The sequence below is a fragment of the Schistocerca serialis genome, chromosome 4 (assembly GCF_023864345.2).
Source record: "Schistocerca serialis cubense isolate TAMUIC-IGC-003099 chromosome 4, iqSchSeri2.2, whole genome shotgun sequence".
In the NCBI taxonomy this organism is placed as follows: domain Eukaryota; kingdom Metazoa; phylum Arthropoda; class Insecta; order Orthoptera; family Acrididae; genus Schistocerca; species Schistocerca serialis.
In genome coordinates, this window is record NC_064641.1 from 349,673,021 (window position 1) to 349,693,585 (window position 20,565).

The 20,565-nt window shown below is 43.4% G+C and overlaps 1 protein-coding gene across 4 annotated transcripts in view; it reads right to left on the reverse strand.

Annotated features, from left to right (window-relative positions):
- LOC126474124 (proton-coupled amino acid transporter-like protein CG1139) overlaps positions 1-20,565 on the reverse strand; it is a 228,735-nt gene that overhangs the window by 35,017 nt on the left and 173,153 nt on the right. For all 4 annotated transcript variants that reach the window (XM_050101557.1, XM_050101553.1, XM_050101556.1 and 1 more), the window contains one exon: positions 12,497-12,647. In XM_050101557.1, the coding sequence (XP_049957514.1) occupies positions 12,497-12,647 (151 nt within the window). The remainder of the gene's footprint in view (positions 1-12,496; positions 12,648-20,565) is intronic.

The window sequence follows — 20,565 nt, forward strand, 5'->3', positions numbered from 1 at the left end:
CGCTGTTCCTGGTGTGTCCGCTGTGCCGTGCGTGTGATCATTGCTTGTACAGCCCTCTCGCAGTGTCCGGAGCAAGTATGGTGGGGCTGACACACCGGTGTCAATGTGTTCTTTTTTCCATTTCCAGGAGTGTATATCACAGCCAACACACTTAATAATGTTCAACGTTTATTCAACGTACCTTAATGTTTAATTTGATAACGTGTGTTGTAATTTTCGTGTTGTTTTTTAAGGCGTGGCAGTGCGGTAATAAAATCATTTTAATATTCATTGTGGTAACTGAATCAATAAATTAAAGGATTGTGATTTGAAATACGAGACAGCTGTGAAATTCAATAAGTGGTATTATTTATTATTTTATTCCTTACGCAGTGGTAGTAATTTAGGAACAAAGAAGATGCCGCTATATTAGTTTTGGCTGGATGTTCCATCCGATATCTTCACTGTCTCGAGGTATGAAACTGCTCCGGTTACAGATGTGACGGTCGACATTAGTGAAACGCAGTGAAAATTGAGTGAAACGAGATTTTTACACTCGTAAGTATTACGTTTTCAGCGACTAAAATGATAAGCATGAATAGAAAAGTAGACAAAATATAAATAAAAATGAATTCTTTCCAGACCACATGATCATCGCATCTGACATGTGTTGTTTCAGCCAATTAATTATTCAAAAGATGTCTTGAAAAAGCTTTGATGCAATTAATAAAACGATGATATATGCGCTCTTCTGGACACGTTTCAAGCAAATGATACGTAAGACTGAATGTTTACACTTTGGTATCCCTGTCAGGCGTCGTAATGGTCTGACCTTGTTCTCATAAGCGACATAAATTGTCAGAGATCTCGCATTCTGTCTCGTCAATAACGCAGTGGCCAGCCTCGAGATCAAGAGGCAGCCATCGACTGAAGATGCAGACAAGCGTGTCTCTCTGAAACACTGAAAGAAACTCCCAGCTAGTTGGACTATAAGAAACTAAACAGGTGATTGACGTACCATCAAGCTACAACGTGTTTAGCTATAATTTAAATAGCTGTGGTTTACAAAGCTAGATATTATAGGATTCTATCGAATTACTTATTCGACAACGTAGATGAAAGAAGAGACCGCCCGACGAAAGTACACCGCGCATCAAAATTACTTGTAGCTGTTTTGGTGACGAGTTTATCACTTTAAAGCAGAGGGAAAAATGATTTTTAACTTATTGTTAGAGGAACGTAGCACAATGTCACACTCTATGTTGTAATAATAATCTCATATGGACTGCGCATAGCGTCACCAACTCAAAGAAACTTATTGGAAACGTTCTTGTTCTTGCTTCTATATCCGGATCAACTTGCCACTTCATTTTCTATAGCACCCATTCAAATATCTCCAAACAGTTCCGATTGTTTTCGTGAACTTCCAGTTTCTCACCATTTCGAATTTACACAAATTCATTCTTTTTGGGGTCGGCTAGACAAAAGATCGAGGGACTCTGTATGCTCCAAAGCAGATTGTACGTGCTGCGAGAAGTCGTTGACTGCATCTTCAACAACTGGACTAAATTGTACAGGGCTTCACCACATGCAAATCATTTTTTTTGCATCGTGGAGTACTGATATAGCCAAACTGCTTTCCGTATTGTCTTGTAATGGTCGTTTCTTCACGACGTCCACCTTTCAAACAATAACTAGTATTTTTTATGCAGCCCCGAGGCTTCAGAAACATGCAAGTGCTCATGATGGCCGTTAATCAACACCCCCTCCCCTTCCCCCTTCCTCACTGTTGCTGCACCCAGGCTTACGAGATATATTTGAAATAACACACAACACTGGGTTGGTACCGAATATAATCATTGTTAAAACACCACGCTATTATCTCTCCTACATGCCTTTGAAAAGTTACATGTTTTGTAGTACCATGTGTCGTTACATAAGAACGACCGTTCATCGTTGACTTCTCATGGCAGTATATTAAGTCACTGATGTTCTCTCACAGATGTTAAGAGACAATAGCGAAAAAAGACTTTTAGCGAGATGCTAACATCCGTGACGTTTTATGTGTGATTAAAAACATAAAATCTTCCAAATAAACAATATGCCTCCTTATAAGCTACCTGTAAAAATCTCAATATTAGATTATGAAGACAGACGTAACAAGATGATAGCTTACAGTACCATGACAGTATGTGAAATTATTGGAGCCTTTAGTGCAAAGTATTTATCTGGTTGAACAGTTCTTTAGTTACAAGAGTGTACGCTGGCAAGACTGAAGCCTAAAAAATCAGCCCGTTAATTCGTTTGTACAAGTTAGAATATCCACCAAAGAAACCGAACTGAAGATAAGGATTTAATGTCCCATTAAATTCGTTATCATCATGGACGGAGTATGTACTCCGTTATCACTATTAAGAGATTGCTGCCTATCTGAGAATGCACGCGAGAAGAAGTGAAATTCCTGCTATCAATGAGAATACAGTACGAGTGTTTGATTAGACTAAACAAATGTCGATATATCGTTGATGAATAACTATCTTGCTGATTGGTCCCCCTATCTCCGCGTATCTCACAATTCGCCAGCTACTGACCCTCCGCGGTTAACGTGCAAACTGTCATGAGTCGGCAGCTCGCTCCCGTGTTGCGTAAGGCTCCATCTACACCTTATCACAATGTTTGACATGAAAAGCGTGTTAAGACATTCATTCCGCGAACGCGACTGTGCATTGTCCGCGGTATCTAAATCTTATTGCGCTAGTAGCAGGTACTTGACGCATTAAGGGAATAGAGGTGGCTTTTCATAAACGCCTTTGTGCTTGGAACATGAGTAGCACTGAATAATACAACAGCGCATACTGAAGCAGCTTTAGTCTAATCGTAAAAGAGCGCTTTCTAGTTGTTGCAGTAAGAGCGAGGACCGTAGGGGGAGCGGCTGTGAGTTGTAGCACACGCACACTTCTCGCTTTGTAATGATGATATACAAGCTTGCTGTATCAAATACCTGATGAATAATATCAACTTTAACTTATTCCTCTACCATTTGTACAATCCGTGACCAACTGATTCTGCCTTTGGCAGTTCATAATTCTGTAATATATGTAACTGAAAAGATGTTCAAAAACAACAATGAAAAGTCCTGTTGTCAAAAAACACGGGAATAAAAAATAACTGAAATGAATTCTTCTTCCGAATACTTTGAGAGGTGGTGGTACTCATCGAAACAAGAAAATTAAGTTAAATGATCATGAATCCGGAAATGCATACTTTCTGAGATGTCCAATAAACCTGGATCCGGAAATGCTTACTTTCTGAGATAAGTCCCATAATCATACATAAGTCCGGAAATGCATACTTTCTGCGATAAACATGTGTTCAAATGGCTCTGAGCACTATGCGACTTAACTTCTGAGGTCATCAGTCGCCTAGAACTTAGAACTAATTAAACCTAACTAATCTAAGCACATCACACACATCCATGCCCGAGACAGGATTCGAACCTGCGACCGTAGCGGTGGCTCGGCTCCAGACTGTAGCGCCTAGAACAGCACGGCCGGATAAACATCTGTTTTTACATCTACATCTACATTTATACGCCGCAAGCCACCCAACGGTATGCGGCGGAGGGCACTTTACGTGCCACTGTCATTACCTCCCTTTTCTGTTCCAGTCGCGTATGGTTCGCTGGAAGAACGACTGTCTGAAAGCCTCCGTGCGCGCTCGAATCTCTCTAATTTTACATTCGTGATCTCCTCGGGAAGTATAAGTAGGGGGAAGCAATATATTCGATATCTCATCCAGAAACGCACCCTCTCGAAACCTGGCGAGCAAGCTACACCGCGATGCAGAGCGCCCCTCTTGCAGAGTCTGCCACTTGAGTTTGCTAAACATCTCCGTAACGCTATCACGCTTACCAAATAACCCTGTGACGAAACGCGTCGCTCTTCTTTGGATCTTCTCTATCTCTTGCGTCAACCCGATCTGGTACGGATCCCACACTGATGAGCAATATTCAAGTATAGGTCGAACGAGTATTTTGCAAGCCACCTCCTTTGTTGATGGACTACATTTTCTAAGCACTCTCCCAATGAATCTCAACCTGGTACCCGCCTTACCAACAGTTAATTTTATATGATCATTCCACTTCAAATCGTTCCGCACGCATACTCCCAGATATTATACAGAAGTAACTGCTACCAGTGTTTGTTCCGCTATCACGTAATCATACAATAAAGGATCCTTCTTTCTATATATTCGCAATACATTACATTTGTCTATGTTAAGGATCAGTTGCCACTCCCTGCACCAAGTGCCTATCCGCTGCAGATCTTCCTGCATTTCGCTACATTTTTCTAATGATGCAACTTCTCTGTATACTACAGCATCATCCGCGAAAAGCCGCTTGTAACTTCCGACACTATCTACTAGGTCATTTATATATATTGTGAAAAGTAATGGTCCCATAACACTCCCCTGTGGCACGCCAGAGGTTACTTTAACGTCTGTAGACGTCTCTCCATTGATAACATCATGATGTGTTCTGTTTGCTAAAAATTCTTCAATCCAGCCACACAGCTGGTCTGATATTCCGTAGGCTCTTACTTTGTTTATCAGGCGACAGTGCGGAACTGTATCGAACGCCTTCCGGAAGTCAAGAAAAATAGCATCTACCTGGGAGCCTGTATCTAATATTTTCTGGGTCTCATGAACAAATAAAGCTAGTTGGGTCTCACACGATCGCTGTTTCCGGAATCCATGTTGATTCCTACAGAGTAGATTCTGGGTTTCCAAAAACGACATGATACTCAAGCAAAAAACATGTTCTAAAATTCTACAATAGATCGATGTCAGGGATATAGGTCTATAGTTTTGCGCATCTGCTCGACGACCCTTCTTGAAGACTGGGACTACCTGTGCTCTTTTCCAATCATTTGCAACCTTCCGCTCCTCTAGAGACTTGCGGTACACGGCTGTTAGAAGGGGACAAGTTTTTTCGCGTACTCTGTGTAGAATAGAATTGGTATCCCGTCGGGTCCAGTGGACTTTCCTCTGTTGAGTGATTCCAGTTGCTTTTCTATTCCTTGGACACTTATTTCGATGTCAGCCATTTCTTCGTTTGTGCGAGGATTTAGAGAAGGAACTGCAGTGCGGTCTTCCTCTGTGAAACAGCTTTGGAAAAAGGTGTTTAGTATTTCAGCTTTACGCGTGTCATCCTCTGTTTCAATGCCATCATCATCCCGGAGTGTCTGGATATGTTGTTTCGAGCCACTTACTGATTTAACGTAAGACCAGAACTTCCTAGGATTTTCTGTCAAGTATGTACATAGAATTTTACTTTCGAATTCACTGAACGCTTCACGCATATCCCTCCTTACGCTAACTTTGACATCGTTTAGCTTCTGTTTGTCTGAGAGGTTTTGGCTGCGTTTAAACTTGCAGTGAAGCTCTCTTTGCTTTCGCGGTAGTTTCCTACCTTTGTTGTTGGACCACGGTGGGTTTTTCCCGTCCCTCACAGTTTTACTCGGCACGTACCTGTCTAAAACGCATTTTACGATTGCCTTGGACTTTTTCCATAAACACTCAACATTGACAGTGTCGGAACAGAAATTTTCGTTTCGATCTGTTAGGTAGTCTGAAATCTGCCTTCTGTTACTCTTGCTAAACAGATAAACCTTCCTCCCTTTTTTTATATTCCTATTAACTTCCATATTCAGAGATGCTGCAACGGCCTTATGTTTACGGAGGTGTTCAACGCGGTGTCCATTCAAGACAATGCACCCTTTTGCCCTCCGGCGTAATGAATGACGCTGCCTTTGAAGTACACCAGGTTGTTGTTGTACCTGCTGGCATGAAGATGCGACCCTGTAGTGTCCGCACATCGTTGATTGGCGTGGCGGAGACCAATTCATTCAAGTATTCCAATAACCAAAATTCTAGGAGATTGAGGTTTGGGGAACGAGCAGGTCAGGGGATGCCCCTCCCCCCCCCCCCCCCCCCCCCGCCCCTCCCCTCGACCAATCCAGCGGTCCTGAAATGTCAGCGTCAGATGTTCGCGCACGTTGTGACGCAAGTGTGGTAGTGCGCCATCACGCATGAACCACATTTGTATTCCTTGCTGCAGTGGCACAGCCTCCGGCAAGGTAGGCAATACATTAATGACAAAGTCCAGATTATGCGCCCCCGTTAACCATTGTGGCAGCACGTTCGGCCCTACTAACCTATCGCCTGCCCTTACTTTGAATGAGAATCAGTGTGCTGCCCTCTTTCCTGATTTGCTCCTGGTTTACATCTGCCCATACATGCTGGTTATGTAAATTCGTAACACCATCTATTCCGAAACCTGCCTCGTCGGTAAATGAAATCTCGGGTGTGAACAGTGGATGTTTCGCACACTTCTGCAACAGCCATTGACAGAACGTGATGATCCTGTGGTCTTAAGGCCTGAATGCGTTGCAGATGATATGGGTACAGCAATTGTGCAATTGTTTATGAGGTACACTCCCCCCCTCTTCCCAGATAAGAGAGTGAGACACGCGTTCCGCTGCTGCTAATCGTCGCACACAAGTCCCAGGTGGTTCTTCCAGCGAACACGCTCCTTCACTTTAGGCGTGAGGACTGTACGGAGCCTTTCACTGACAGTCTTCTGAGGTGCAAGGGCACTTGTGTCCTTCAGACGCTGGAAAAGACTGCCGAATAGCTTATCAGAGGGTGCTCAGTGCTGTGGATATTTTTCGGCGTAGAGGGCACGGGCTCGCAGGCTACGTCCATTTGTTAAACCGCAGCACATCATATCCACCATTTCACTTGTGATTACTAGGCTTCCCTTGCTAACAACAGGTGGAAGAGAGAAAATGTAAATGTACTACACCATCTGTGTGTACAAACAGCGGAACCATAGTAGCCGGCCGGAGCGGCAGTGCGGTTCTAGGCGCTACATTCTGGAACCGAGCAACCGGTACGGTCGCAGGTTCGAATCCAGCCTCGGGCATGGATGTGTGTGATGTCCTTAGGTTAGTTAGGTTTAATTAGTTCTAAGTTCTAGGCGACTGATGACCTCAGAAGTTAAGTCGCATAGTGCTCAGAGCCATTTGAACCATAGTAAACACGAAGTGAATCCGCGTTTGAAAGAAAGTAAAACACCATGATACGTGCCCAGGGTTGACAGCAGTGCACAATGACGCACACAAACACGACGAAAACTAACGTAGCCTACGATACGACTTGAACCACACATCTGACTGCAGGCCACCTAAAGGTAGGTAGAATACTGTGAGTAAGACATCATAATATCCTGCCGACACATTTGACGGAGCGCCAATACCACGATTGTGCTAATATGAAAAATATCCGCATACAAGGGTAGCGCACCCTTCCTATAAACACTTCTGTATCGTGGAAAGAACGAGTTTCCGGACCCATGTTTGTTGGATTTATTTTTCTTGTTCCGATAAGTACTACCACCTCTCAAGTTATTTGACACTTTTTTTGAACATCCTGTATATGAGAAGCTAAGCTCGCGTGCCCCAAAGATGTATAGTTTAAATTTGATCCATCTACTCCAAACAGTACTGCCAACCAGCACACTTGTTGACGTGCTGGTGCTTTCAACATCCTAAACAGGAAGGTAGGAATTCATCTTCGCAGGCGTCGATTTGATTTACGTCTTATATCGAGGTGTATTATGGAGGTTATCCGGTTATCCTCATGAAATCCCAGTTCATCTTAGAGGCACGTGAAGATGGTGGGTAGTTGCGAAGAAGTCAACACCTATTAAAGCACGACTTTTAAATTCAGCTGAATGACTCATCCAGACTGAAACAAAAACATTGTAACCGATGGCGTCCTTCGACCTGTCGGAAGATGGATATACGAAGATTCACCAACTCTGGATGAATTTTAATCGGTGACTAACTGCCTAAAGCAAATCTTTTATGGCAGTAAGGCATTCGATTTTTGCAAATTTGAATGGCACATGCAACTACTTAATGAATAAAACTATTTCACAAATAAAATTGGCCCCTGACTTACGTTATTGCGCGGTATGTTGCAATCGAATGTGAAACAAAATTCCACTTGAAAACATTGAAAAAACTTCATCTCTATACCTGGCGGAAAACTTTTTATCTTCCCGTCTACGTCTACGTCAACATACATACTCTGCAAAGCAGTATAAAGTGCACGGAAGGGGGTATTTAATACTTCGACATACGTTTGAGACTCTTCCTGTTCCAATAAGGTGTGCATTGCGTGAAGAAAGATTGTTCTTTGTGCACTTAATAAGCCTAATTTTATCTTCTCGGTCGCGGTGAGAGTGCTTTGTTGGGAGCTGACGAATGTATTTAAATCCTTCGCTTGATGCTGGTTCTTGAAACATCGTAAGTTGGCTTTTGCGAGATAACTGCGTGTATCTTCGGGAGTCTCCCATTTTAGGTATCCCATCATTTCCGTGATATTCTCTCCTATTTGGAACGAGTCCCACACACTCGAGCAATATGCTAAGATGGAATGCACAACTGATTTGCAAGCAGTAGCCTTCTGAGGCCGAATACACTTTTCCATCATAAGTCTGCCACCGGTGTCATCTACGTTTGAAGTTATTAGATAGTTCCATTTCATATCCCTTTTTGCAGCCTACGTCCTCAATTATTTGCTGAATTTATTCACATTTCTTTCTTCCTCTACAGTTTTTACCCTCTAAAGCTTCCTTTAGTAGCATGGGGACTATTCTCAAAAGTCTTAACACATGTCCTTTCAGCTTCTCCCTTCTTCTGATCAATGTTCTCCATATATTCATTTCCTCGCCGATTCTGCGGAGAACTCCTTCATTCCTTACCTTATCAGTTCACCTGATTTTTAACACTCGTCTGTAGCACCAGATCTCAAATGCTTCGATTATCTTCTCTTCCGGTTTTTCCACAGTCCACATTTCCGTACTATACAATGATGTGCTCCAAACGTACATTCTCAGAAATTTCTTCCTCAGATTAATGTATTGATACTAGTAGGTTTCTTTTGGCCTGGGATGCCCTTTTTGTCAGTGCTGGTCTGCTTTTTATATATTCCTCGCTCCGTCCGTCATGGGATATTTTGCTGCCTACGTAGCAGAATTCCTTAACTTCATCTGCTTCTTGATCACCAGTTCTGATGTTAGGATCCTCTCTGTTCCCATTTCTACCTTTTCTCATTACTTTGGTCTTTCTTCGATTTACTTTTAATCCATATTCTGTACTCGTTAGACTGTAATTGTTCTTCACTTTCATTCAGGACAGCATTGTCATCAGCGTATTTTAACATTGATATCCTTTCACATAAAATGTTAACCCAGCTCTCGAACATTTATTTTATTTCCGCCATAGCTTCTGTCTATAGCTTGAAGGAAAGGGCGAAAGACTACATCTCTGTCTTACACCCTTTTCAGTTAGAGCACTCCGCTGTTCTTCTCCGACCTTTATCGTTAACTCTTGATTCTCAGGATTTCGAACATCTTGCTCCAATTTACACCGTCAAACGGTTTTTTCCAGGTTCACAATTCCTATGAAGGTGTCTTGATTTTACTTCAGTATTGCTTAAATTATTAGCCGCAGTGTCAGAACCTGCTGCCTTGTGTCCTCACCTTCCCTAAAGCCAACTGATTGTCTCCTAACAGATCCCCAATTTTCTTTTCCTTTATTCCGCGTGTTATTCTTGTCAGCAACAAAAAATGGTTCAAATGGCTCTGAGCACTATGGGACTTAACATCTGAGGTCATCAGTCCCCTAGAACTTAGAACTACTTAAACCTAACTAACCTAAGGACATCACACACATCCATGCCCGAGGCAGGATTCGAACCTGCGACCGTAGCGGTCGCGCGGTTCCAGACTGAAGCGCCTTTAACAGCGTGGCCACACTGGCCGGCTGTCAGCAACATCGATGCATGAGCTGTTATGCTGATTCTGCGATAATTCTCATACTTGTCGGCTTTGCTATCTTCAGAATTGTGTGGGTGATATTTTTCCTAAAATATGAATGTATATCGCCAGTCTCAAATACTCTAGACGCCAACGTGATCAGTAGTTTGGCTGCAGCTTCCTCCATTGATTTTACAAATTTCGGTGGAACATTTGATTAAGTTGTCCAAAGGTCTTCTACATTCTGTGTCTAATGCTGGATCACCTATTCTTCCCTATCGACTTCTGTTTCTTCCTCTATCACGTCATCAGACAAGCTCTCTCCCTCCTAGACCCTTTCAATGTACTGTTTCTACCTATCCGCTCATGTCCCTACCCAGCCATTTGTACGAGTAGACCGACTCTAACGGTGACGTGCACAAGTTTTTATATCTGAATATTTAAATCAAGTTGCCAATCTTTGCACTAGTTGGAAATCTTACGAAAGGTTGACGCGTTATTTCCGCAGTTTAGCAGATAGTACTTCATTGCTGATAACTATATAACCTGCAGAAAGTCTGAGGTTACTTTTAATAGCATACCCTATGTAATTAACACAAAGGACGAGCGATATAAATCGCCACACACTCTCTGGGGCACATCTGATGTTAGTTCTACATCTATCGATGACTCTCTGTACGAGCTAACATGCTGCGTCCTTTCTACCTCAGTCGACTGAAAAATTTTGTTTCATGAACATTACGATCATCTTTTAGAACAAATGATGTGGGGTACCGAGCCCAATGCTTTTCGGAACACCCAGTAACGAGCTTGATTCAGGACACGTCATACGAGAAAAGTGGAAGTTGGGTTTCATGGCCAATATTTGGGAAGCCTTTTTAGCACAGAGGTCATTCTGTTCGAAATGCATCATTATGTTCAGATAATAGGAAACTACAATAGATGGGCGACGATAAGATTGGACGCTAGTTTTGTGGCTCACTTCCGTTACATTTGCTGTAGACGCTTATAAGCTATGGTTTCTTCCAATCACTGGGCACAAACAAATGGTTCAAATGGCTGTGAGCACTATGGGACTTAACACTAAGGTCATCAGTCCCCTAGAACTGAGAACTACTTAAACCTAACTAACCTAAGGACGTCACACACATCCATGTCCGAGGCAGAATTCGAACCTGCGACCGTAGCAGTCCCGCGGTTCCGCACTGCAGCGCCTAGAACCGCACGGCCACCGCGGCCGGCTCACTGGGCACAGTTTTGGTTCAGTTGAGATACGGTATATTATTGTTAGAATGGGTGTTGACCAGTCTGTACTATAACAAGGCCAGGTCACATTAATATGACCACCACCTATGTTCGACATCTACTGATCACTTACAGACGGCAGGTGTAGCGCTGGCACTAGAGGGTATAGAAAGCGTGTCCGAGGTACACTGATAACCGTGCGGTCGCTGCCGTATTGCAGAAACGGAGCGATTTATGTAAAGAGCAAAATGGGAAAATCACTGGCTTTCGGGGCAAGTGTGGTAGCACTTCCGAAACGGCTAAGGTTGCAAACAGTTCCCATGCTGCCGTGGTTGAGCGTGGTTAGCGTGGAAAACCGGCCGACAGATGGGGCTTGAGTACGGGAGAATGGCCGTGCAGCTGTTGAACAACTGACGGTTCAGATGAACCAATGAACTACCACCGTCACAGGGCATGGAACTCCGCAGCACGTGCCTTGTTCATGCACCCATGCTATCTGGCGTTCATTGGCGACGAAAGCTGGAATTCGCACGCCAATACTGCAACTGGATGTCACTGAGTGACGACACGTAGACTTTTCAGATGAATTACGTTTAATGCTCCATCGGACAGGTGGTCGATACCGGGCTCAAGCTGGAGGATGGAGTGTTATGGTCTTGAAAATGTTTTCGTGGCATTCCCTGGGTGATCTTGCTTTCTGGAAAGCACGATAGGTCAACATAAGTATGTATCTGTCGTTGGGAACCACGTCCACACCTACATGCAGTTTGTTTTCCCTCTGCACAATGGCATCTAGCAGCAGGTCAAGGTAACGTGTCACGCGTGGTTAGAAGGGCATCAGGATGAGTTTACCGTACTCCCCTAGCCACCAGACTTCCCAGTTTTTTAACCCAATCGAGAATCCATGAGGTCACCTATACTGAGCCGCTCGCGCCATGGATCCTCAGACGAGAAACTTAGCGCAGCTGGCCACGGCGGTATGGCTCGACATGTGTGTCGGTACCTTCCAGAACCTCACTGACTCCCTTCCTGCACGTCTCGTAGCGGTCAGCGTTGAAAAAGGTGGTTATTCAGGCTTTTGACTGATTGCTGCATTAATTGGACTGGCAATGTAGTATCCGACAAGGATTCCGTCGGGCAGTGGAGTCTTGTTTAATTTTACCGACTTCAGTTGTATCTGAACAGCAGTGACGTTAATATCTAGAGGACTCATTTTATCAATGGTGTGAGAGTTAAACTAGGTCCACACTGCTGCGCCTCGCCTAGTGAGGAACATTTGGAAATTGAGTTTAGTAGCTTTGCTTTCGCCTCCGTGTGGCAGTACGCCGCCTCCTGGAGCCGAGGAAAGCTGCGAGAAGAGGAGAGCAGCGGCAGAGCGGCACTCACCAGCATGTGGACGGAGTAGGTGCAGATGTAGCCGACGACCAGCGTCGCGACCATCCCGAAGGCGAGCCCCGCGTTGCGGAAGGCCAGCGGCATGGCCAGGATGCCGCTGCCCAGGCTGCTCTTGAGCAGGTGCGCCAGCGCACCGACGTCGCTGCAACACGAGCGTTCCATCAAACATCCGCAGGAGTCGGGGAATAAGAGAATAACAGTCTATAATACAAAGAATTGACTTCTTCAGTCACATTTAACAGCAATATTTACCTTAGCACGACGTATTTCAGCTGGATACTGGGAGAGGTGTCCACATTACGTTTTTAACCTGTCCATGCAAGCAGGGTGCCGCACGTTATCGGCCGAACGGGCAGGTTTCTGTACTCCCATGCAAGCCATTCTACACTCAACCCAAGCAGTCTAAAGCTATCTTCCTACACTGCGTAGCAGTTTATTCAAATGGTTCAAATGGCTCTGAGCATTACGGAACTTAACATATCTGAGGCCATCAGTCCCCTAGAACTTAGAACTATTTAAACTTACCTAGCCTAATGACGTCACACTCATCCATGCCCGAGGCGGGATTCGAACCTGCGACCGTAGCTGTCGAGCGGTTCCGGATTGAAGCGCCTAGAACCGCTCGGCCACGGCGGCCTGCAGCTGTTTATTCTGCACGCTTTTACCGTCGGTTATGAATACGGTTTGTAATTTTTTAACTCGGATATCGGAAGACGAGTCCTAATATAATGTATATTCCTTTTGGGCGATCGTAGAAGAGAACACTGTGGATTTTATTTGTCCTTTTTCTTCTTAGCGGCATATTTCGAGTATATTTATTTATTTTGATATGAACATCACACTATTTCGACTAGTATTGGCTATTCTCAATTGGAGCCACCATCAGGTCACCTTTAAAACATGTTTTCTGTAGGAAGCAAACCTTCTCTGAAAATCGATGTCCTTTCTACTTAAGAACCTGAAGATATCTACTATACTGCAACTGCAACAACAGCAAGGTTTTGCAAGTCTACTTTCTGTAACCTTAGTGCATTTCAGACAAATATGAACCCAGTTAAATCAATTTTAATAACTTTTTTCCGGGATATGTACTGCCGGTCCGCTGAATTCATTTTAAGTTTCCAAAACAATTCATTCTAAACTATCCAAATGAATTTTAGCGCACACGAAGTCCGTTGTCCGTAGTTTGTTAATATAAAACGTACATGTCTGAAACGAGAAGATTTCTCTCATACTAAGCTCTCTTCGTGCCACGCTGCAAATCACCATAATGTGGTTTTTAATACCCACCAAGCCACAGTTTTTTCAGTCAGTGTTAGCCCTCAAGTTAGAAAGCCACTAAGTCTTTGTCCTTTTTCAAAGTATTTATGGAATGAGGTAACAACATACTCAACGGTCCCGAATGATTGTTTAGTAACTTCTTACATACTTTGCATTGCGAGACACCCACCAGTTTATCTGAAGTTGCCTCAGAGACAAACGAAAACATCCCCCACGCTGACCTTGGCCTCTGTTTCGTGACTCGTGCATTATTGGAGCTTTCGGACACACTCTAGGTGATCGACGGATCACAGTCGAACACCTCGCTGCACAACTGGACGTTTCTGTTGGTAGCGCTGACACAGTTATCCACCTGTCGTCCGCAAAAACGTATAACCTTAATGGCACACACAGTAAAAAAATCGTCGTACCTGCAGCGCATATAGTCATATAACATCCAAACATATTACAAATGTGGATATATGTACGCGTGTCTGTATATTCCACTCCTTCGATTTCAACCAAACTTCGTAGACTTATCCCTTACTGCCAGGTAGCAATCGCTGTTGGAGTGAGAACCACCTACCTGTCATAGTTAAGGCGATATGACGTCATAAACAATGAGATGAGTGAGAAATGTCGCATCATGCATGAAGTTTTAATACATTTATTCTTTACTGCTAAGACACTCGTACAGTCGAGTGAACTAAAGAAAATCCCTGACACCCAGCACAGCTTTTGACAGCTTTCAACTGTGAAACACAAACAGATGTAGGCGAAAACAGTAAGAATCTACAGAACTCTGTGCAGCCTGCATGCACGCGGGAGGGCCGTCTGGTTTGCTCGATCCTGTAGCGATTATGGCAGACGCACCATCCAGCTGTCCACCGTTCTTTTGTTCACTGCCAGGTCTCGTAGACATTCTGGAAGCGCCTATGAATATCTGCTGTGACCTGTGTTTCAGTGAAAAGAAACTCAATGACACCTCTCTGCTTGGAAAGCGCCTTCGTTACAGACGCCATTTTGAAGGCTACGTATAGTGCCGCTACCTATCGGAACTTCAGAACACTATAGGAGCTGAATCGAGAATATTACATTGATGTCTCACAACAAATTCGGCCCTTTTTCAATCGAAATTTTCCGAGAAAAAAGAAGTTGAATTACTTATTGAACGCCCCTCATACCTTTCATTTCCATCTTCTGTTATACTTTCAGCAAAATGCGCACGCTTCCTATGGAAACAGAAATTTCCTCTGTTTCTTTTTCATGGTAGCGTGTAGTGCGTTGACGTTTCTTCACTACATCTAACGAAGTCCATTGTCCTGGAGTCACATTCAACTACATAAAAGTCAGAAATGATCATCGACCATACGGAGTACAACACCACCATCGACCTCGGCAACAGCTGCGATCCGCGTGGAATGTCCTGAGCTAATGTAGGAGGGTCAATGGTCGAACACTCCTCACACAGTAAATCGCGCCGCCTAACTCCCCCTGAGAGGTTTTCCCCATTGCCACATCCCATTACAGAAATTTTTAGTCACGCTGAAAGACGTAGACATTGCCATTGAGTCCCATTTTGTGAATGTGTGGTATACTAATACGGGAACCTCCCCATCACACCCCCCTCAGATTTACTTATAAGTTGGCACAGTGGATAGGCCTTGAAAAACTGAACACAGATCAATCGAGAATACAGGAAGAAGTTGTGTGGAGCTATGAAAAAAATAAGCAAAATATACAAACTGAGTAGTCCATGGGCAAGATAGGCAACATCAAGGACTGTGTGAGCCCAGGAGCGCCGTGGTCCCGTGGTTAGCGTGAGCGGCTGCGGAACGAAGGAGCCTTGTATCAAATCTTCTCTCGAGTGAAAAGTTTATTTTAGCAAAGTTATGATCTGTCCGTTCCGTTCGTTCATTGACGTCTCTGTTCACTGTAATAAGTTTAGTGTCTGTGTTTTGCGACCGCACCGCAAAACCGTGCGATTAGTAGACGAAAGGACGTGCCTCTCCAATGGGAACCGAAACCATTTGATCGCAAGGTCATAGGTCAACCGTTTCCCCCACAGGAAAACATGTCTGATATATTCTATACGACACTGGTGACGGCATGTGCGTCACATGACAGGAATATGTTGTCGATCCACCCAACTTGTACACTTTGCGAATGGGTAAAAAGTTCTTCTACCTTGCCCGATTTAGGTTTTCTTGTGGATGTGATAATCACTCCCAAAAAAGTGATAAAAACATAAGAGTTTGTCACATGAACTGCAACAAATGAATGCAACAGTTTCACAGTCGCACAGTTTTCCCTGTGCTCTGTCAAAATATATGTTTTTAACGATTTCAAATTTTTCCGTGTGTAAACCGTCAAATCCTGCAATATGTCGAAGCACATCTGAACATGTCCTGGAGTTTTAGAGATCTAAGTTGATTATGTGTGAGTGCCTGAACTTTGATAATTGTCTGAAAATAAAAAATTAAACTTTCACTCAAGGGAAGACTTGAACCAAGGAATTTTCGTTTTGCAGCTGCTCACGCTAACCACGGGACCACGGCGCTCCTGAGCTCGCACTATCCTTTATGTTGCATATCTTGCGCATGGACTACTCAGTTTGTATATTTTGCTTATTTTTTTCATAGTTCCACACAACTTCTTCCTGTTTTCTCGATTGATCTGTGTTCACTATTTCAAGGCCTATCCACTGTGCCAACTTATAACTAAATCTGAGGGGGGGGGGGGGGGTGCGATGGGGAGGTTCCCTTGTAAGTAGTCACAGTTTAAGCATGACGCCGAGGTCAAAAACTTGGTTTCCTAGCAACTAAATGCTCCCCGCGTCACTTTTGAGCTAAACGTTTCCGTGGAACTAACGTACTGCAGACCATCACTGACAGTCCATTGAAAACGCGATGTATCTTCATTGCCAGCAGGTAAGCTGCAGCCTTCTTTTCGTCTCGCCAGGCGTCGGCGCTCTCTGCCGTGCTAACTTAACGGCGACCCGCTTCAGAGCACGCTGAGTCGTTGACCACCGTTAACCGGAAGATGTTCATCCAACGGCATGGATGCTATGGGCAACTCCAGGAACTGAATATAACTTTGAGAGAATGTGTGAACAGCTAATATGTCAGTTTGCGTGCCTGAGATAAACATCGCTCAGGTTTTGTGGAAGATGGGCTTGGTACTACGTCTGCTATTTAGTATCTACAGAAATCACGGGCAGAATGGAGAAGCTGAGCCGTACCAACTTGTTCTGTCGGGAACGTAATATGTAGACTGTACGAGCTGCTATTCGGGACAAACCGCTGTGCCTCGAGATTCTTTACACTGTGTGATTTAAAGTTGAGTTAAGCCCGTTGTTAATTAAAATGTAATTTACCGGTCACGTTGACTTACATTGGCAAAAAATTTTCTTTCACTACTAGCTGTTTCCAGAAACACGTTGCTGTGGCTCATTCTGGTTAAATCGAAGAGAAAGAAAAGAGAAAGCATATGTTTAGAATATGTACGGGAATTGGACGTACGTCCTTATCTCCTTCTCCCTCCCTGTCTCTGTCAATCTCCTCTTCCCCCCTCTCTTTGCCCGTCTCCTCAGCTTACCCTTCTCTCTTTGCATCATCTCTTCCGCCTTCTCTCTCTGTTCATCTTATCCTTCTTCCTCCGTTTCTCCTCCAGTCCCCTCTCCCTGTTCATCTCGTTCTTTCCGCTTTCCATGTCCTTTTCCTCCCACTCCTCTGTCCATCCTGTTTCCCATCCATATGATCATGAGTCTCATTGTTGTTGCTGCAAATTCAGATTCTATAGTAGTATTCTAATCATAAGTCGATAACCCATAAATGCAGCATTCCTGTTCAATAAAAAGCAACATAACACCAGGCGCGTATTCGCATGCAACGTTGTGTCAAGATTTCGAAGCGTCTGGCGTTGAACAAACGAACATTTACATACGCATTTACATACGAATATACGAATGCGACGTTTGTCAGAATTTGAAAGCAATCAGTGGAGAACTTTCGGAGATACACTATTTTGAACAAACGAACATTTACGTATATTCTTTCTTTCTCTTGGCTTTGAGCCCTTTGGATAACCTACGAATATTATGTGAGATGCTTCTGCAATATTTTGTATACTCACCATAAATGCAAGTTCAGTTTCCTGCCTTAGTTTAAGCCATGTGACATTCTCGTTCAAGTTTTATTTGTACACCTTTTTATGGAACTAGCCTCAGCTACTAACAGAATTTCCTTATAGAAGAATGGAAAAACTGGTAGAAGCCGACCTCGTGGAAGATCGGTTTGGATACCAGATAAATGTAGGAATACGTCAGGCAGTACTGACCCTACGACTCATCTTAGAAGATAGGTTGAGGAAAGTAAAACCTACGTTTGTAGTATTTGTAGACAGAGAAAATGCTTTTGACAATGTTGACAGGAGTACACTGTATGAAATTCTCAATGGAGCAGGGGTAAACTACAGGGAGAGAAAGGCAATTTACAACTTACACAGAAATCAGACGGCAGTTATAAGAGTCGATGGGCACTAAAGGGAAGCAATGGTTGAGCAGGGATTGAGACAGGGCTGCAGCCTGTCCCCGATGTTATACAGTCTGTACACTGAGAAAGCAATATAGGAAACCAAAGAAAAAGTGGGAGTAGGAATTAAAGTTCAGGGAGAAGAAATAAAAGCTTTGAGGATTTCCAAAGACACTGTAATTCTGTCTGAGACATGAAAGGACCTGGACGAGAAGTTGAACGGAATTGACAGCTTCTTGAAAGGAGGTTATAATATGAATATCAAAAACAGAAAAACAGAGATAATGAAATGTAGACGAATTGAATCAGGTGATGCTGAGGGAATTAGAGTACGAAAACGAGACACTTTAAGTAGTAGATGAATTTTGTTACTTGTGTTCAAAATAACTGATGATGGCCGGAGTAGAGAGGATACCAAGGGTAGACTGTCAATGGCAAGAAAAATGTTTCTGAAGAAGAGAAATTTGTTAACATCGAATATAGATTTAAGTGTTAGCAAGTCTTTTCTAAAAGTATTTGTATGGATTTCAGCCGTGTATCGTAGTGAAACATGGACAAAAAACAGTTTAAACCGGAAGAGAACACAAGCTTTTGAGATGTGGTTCTACAGAAGAATGCTGAAGATTAGATAGGTAGATCGCGTAACTAATGAAGAGGTACTGAACAGAATTTCGGTGACAAGAAATTTGTTGCACGACCTGACTAGAAGAATGGATCGGTTGACAGAACACACACTGAAACATTAAGGGATCGCCAATTTAGTACTGTAGGAAACTGTGTGTGTCCGGGGGGGGGGGGGGAGGGGTAAAAATTGTAGAGACAAACCAAGAGATGAATTCAGTAAGCAGATTCGGAAGGACGTTAGTTGCTGTAGTTATTCGGAGATGAACAGGGTTGCACCAAACAGAATAGCATGAGGAAATGCTTCAAACCAGTATTCGGACTGCAGACTAAAACAACAATTTACGTGTAGACGTGAATGTGTGGCGCTTCCGACAGTACGTAGGAATCCGCCTGGGAATTCCGCCATTACTCCACTGAGTGACCTTCTCGGTAATACGTAACGACGACCTTGTGAGCCGTGTTACAAACGATGAGAGGGACAGCCACTCTGAAGCGGCATGTCTGCGCAGTCACTACTCAGCACTCTTCAACAATTAACAGTCTACTCGTTTTATTTCGTGCCCTCATACACGTTAAGTCAGTAACTTCCTGTTTAGTGACGTTTGTTCCATGGCTCCGTATTTACTCACTCTATACAACGAAGTCGTCAGTAAACCGCACAAACAGAACGCAAATGGACTGCTACGTAAGTACGCTACAACATGCACTACAACACCTGTATAATAAATAATATTATTAATGTCTTAGTGGCTGGTTGCGATAATACGTGTCCTCCATTATTTCACATCTCTTGGGCAAATTACACTTCAATGACGAATAACGCAGACAAATTGTTTTCGAAATAGTCTGTTTCAAGCGTCCGGTGGGTGAACAAAATTGACACTTACGAACAACATAAATGGCATCTTATTTTCTGTGTGACGTAGACATCGCATGATAGCCGCCATCAGATTTGGTAATCATTTTTTAAAATTGTGAAATCTGGTTTAGAGCGAGTTTGAACATTTTCAGATTGCTGCATTCGTCTTAATGCCATTCGTCTACCGTTTAGCTGAAAGCTGGTCAACACGCACAAACTACCTAAATCTTGTTTTTTTATCCAACAGGACAGAATGGTCAAAATGTAACACCCTGGCAGCACAATGAAAATTAATCTCGGAGGATCATAGTAATCTCGTTCTTCATCAGTCGAGACAGGACTTCGTTACGGGAGATAAGTGTTAAACATAAACTACGCTCCGTAAGGGTGACCATAGAGGCCTACGAAGTACCAGCTGCATTTCGTGAGTAGCATTTGATGCTTCATTGTACGCAACACGATGTCCTATCTCCATTGCAGATGTCGATTTATATTGGATTACATTTTATTCTTCAAGTTGGAAAATCACGAAATGTATTTCCCATCTACCGGGTGGTTATAACTGAAGCGCAGTTACAGAAGTCAGCTGTAGGCTGTAATTATCGTACGGCAGTGAAATTTGGTAGAATTCTAATGCGTTAATGCGGAACCGATTTGCGAGGTGCAAAACTGTCGCTCAGAATGCAAGACAAATGTATACAAATATTTCCATACGTAATGGATTAGGAGTAGGACGTGGGCAGAAAAGGTCAAATAAGTGAGAAAGGCATAATTTTGATGTTATT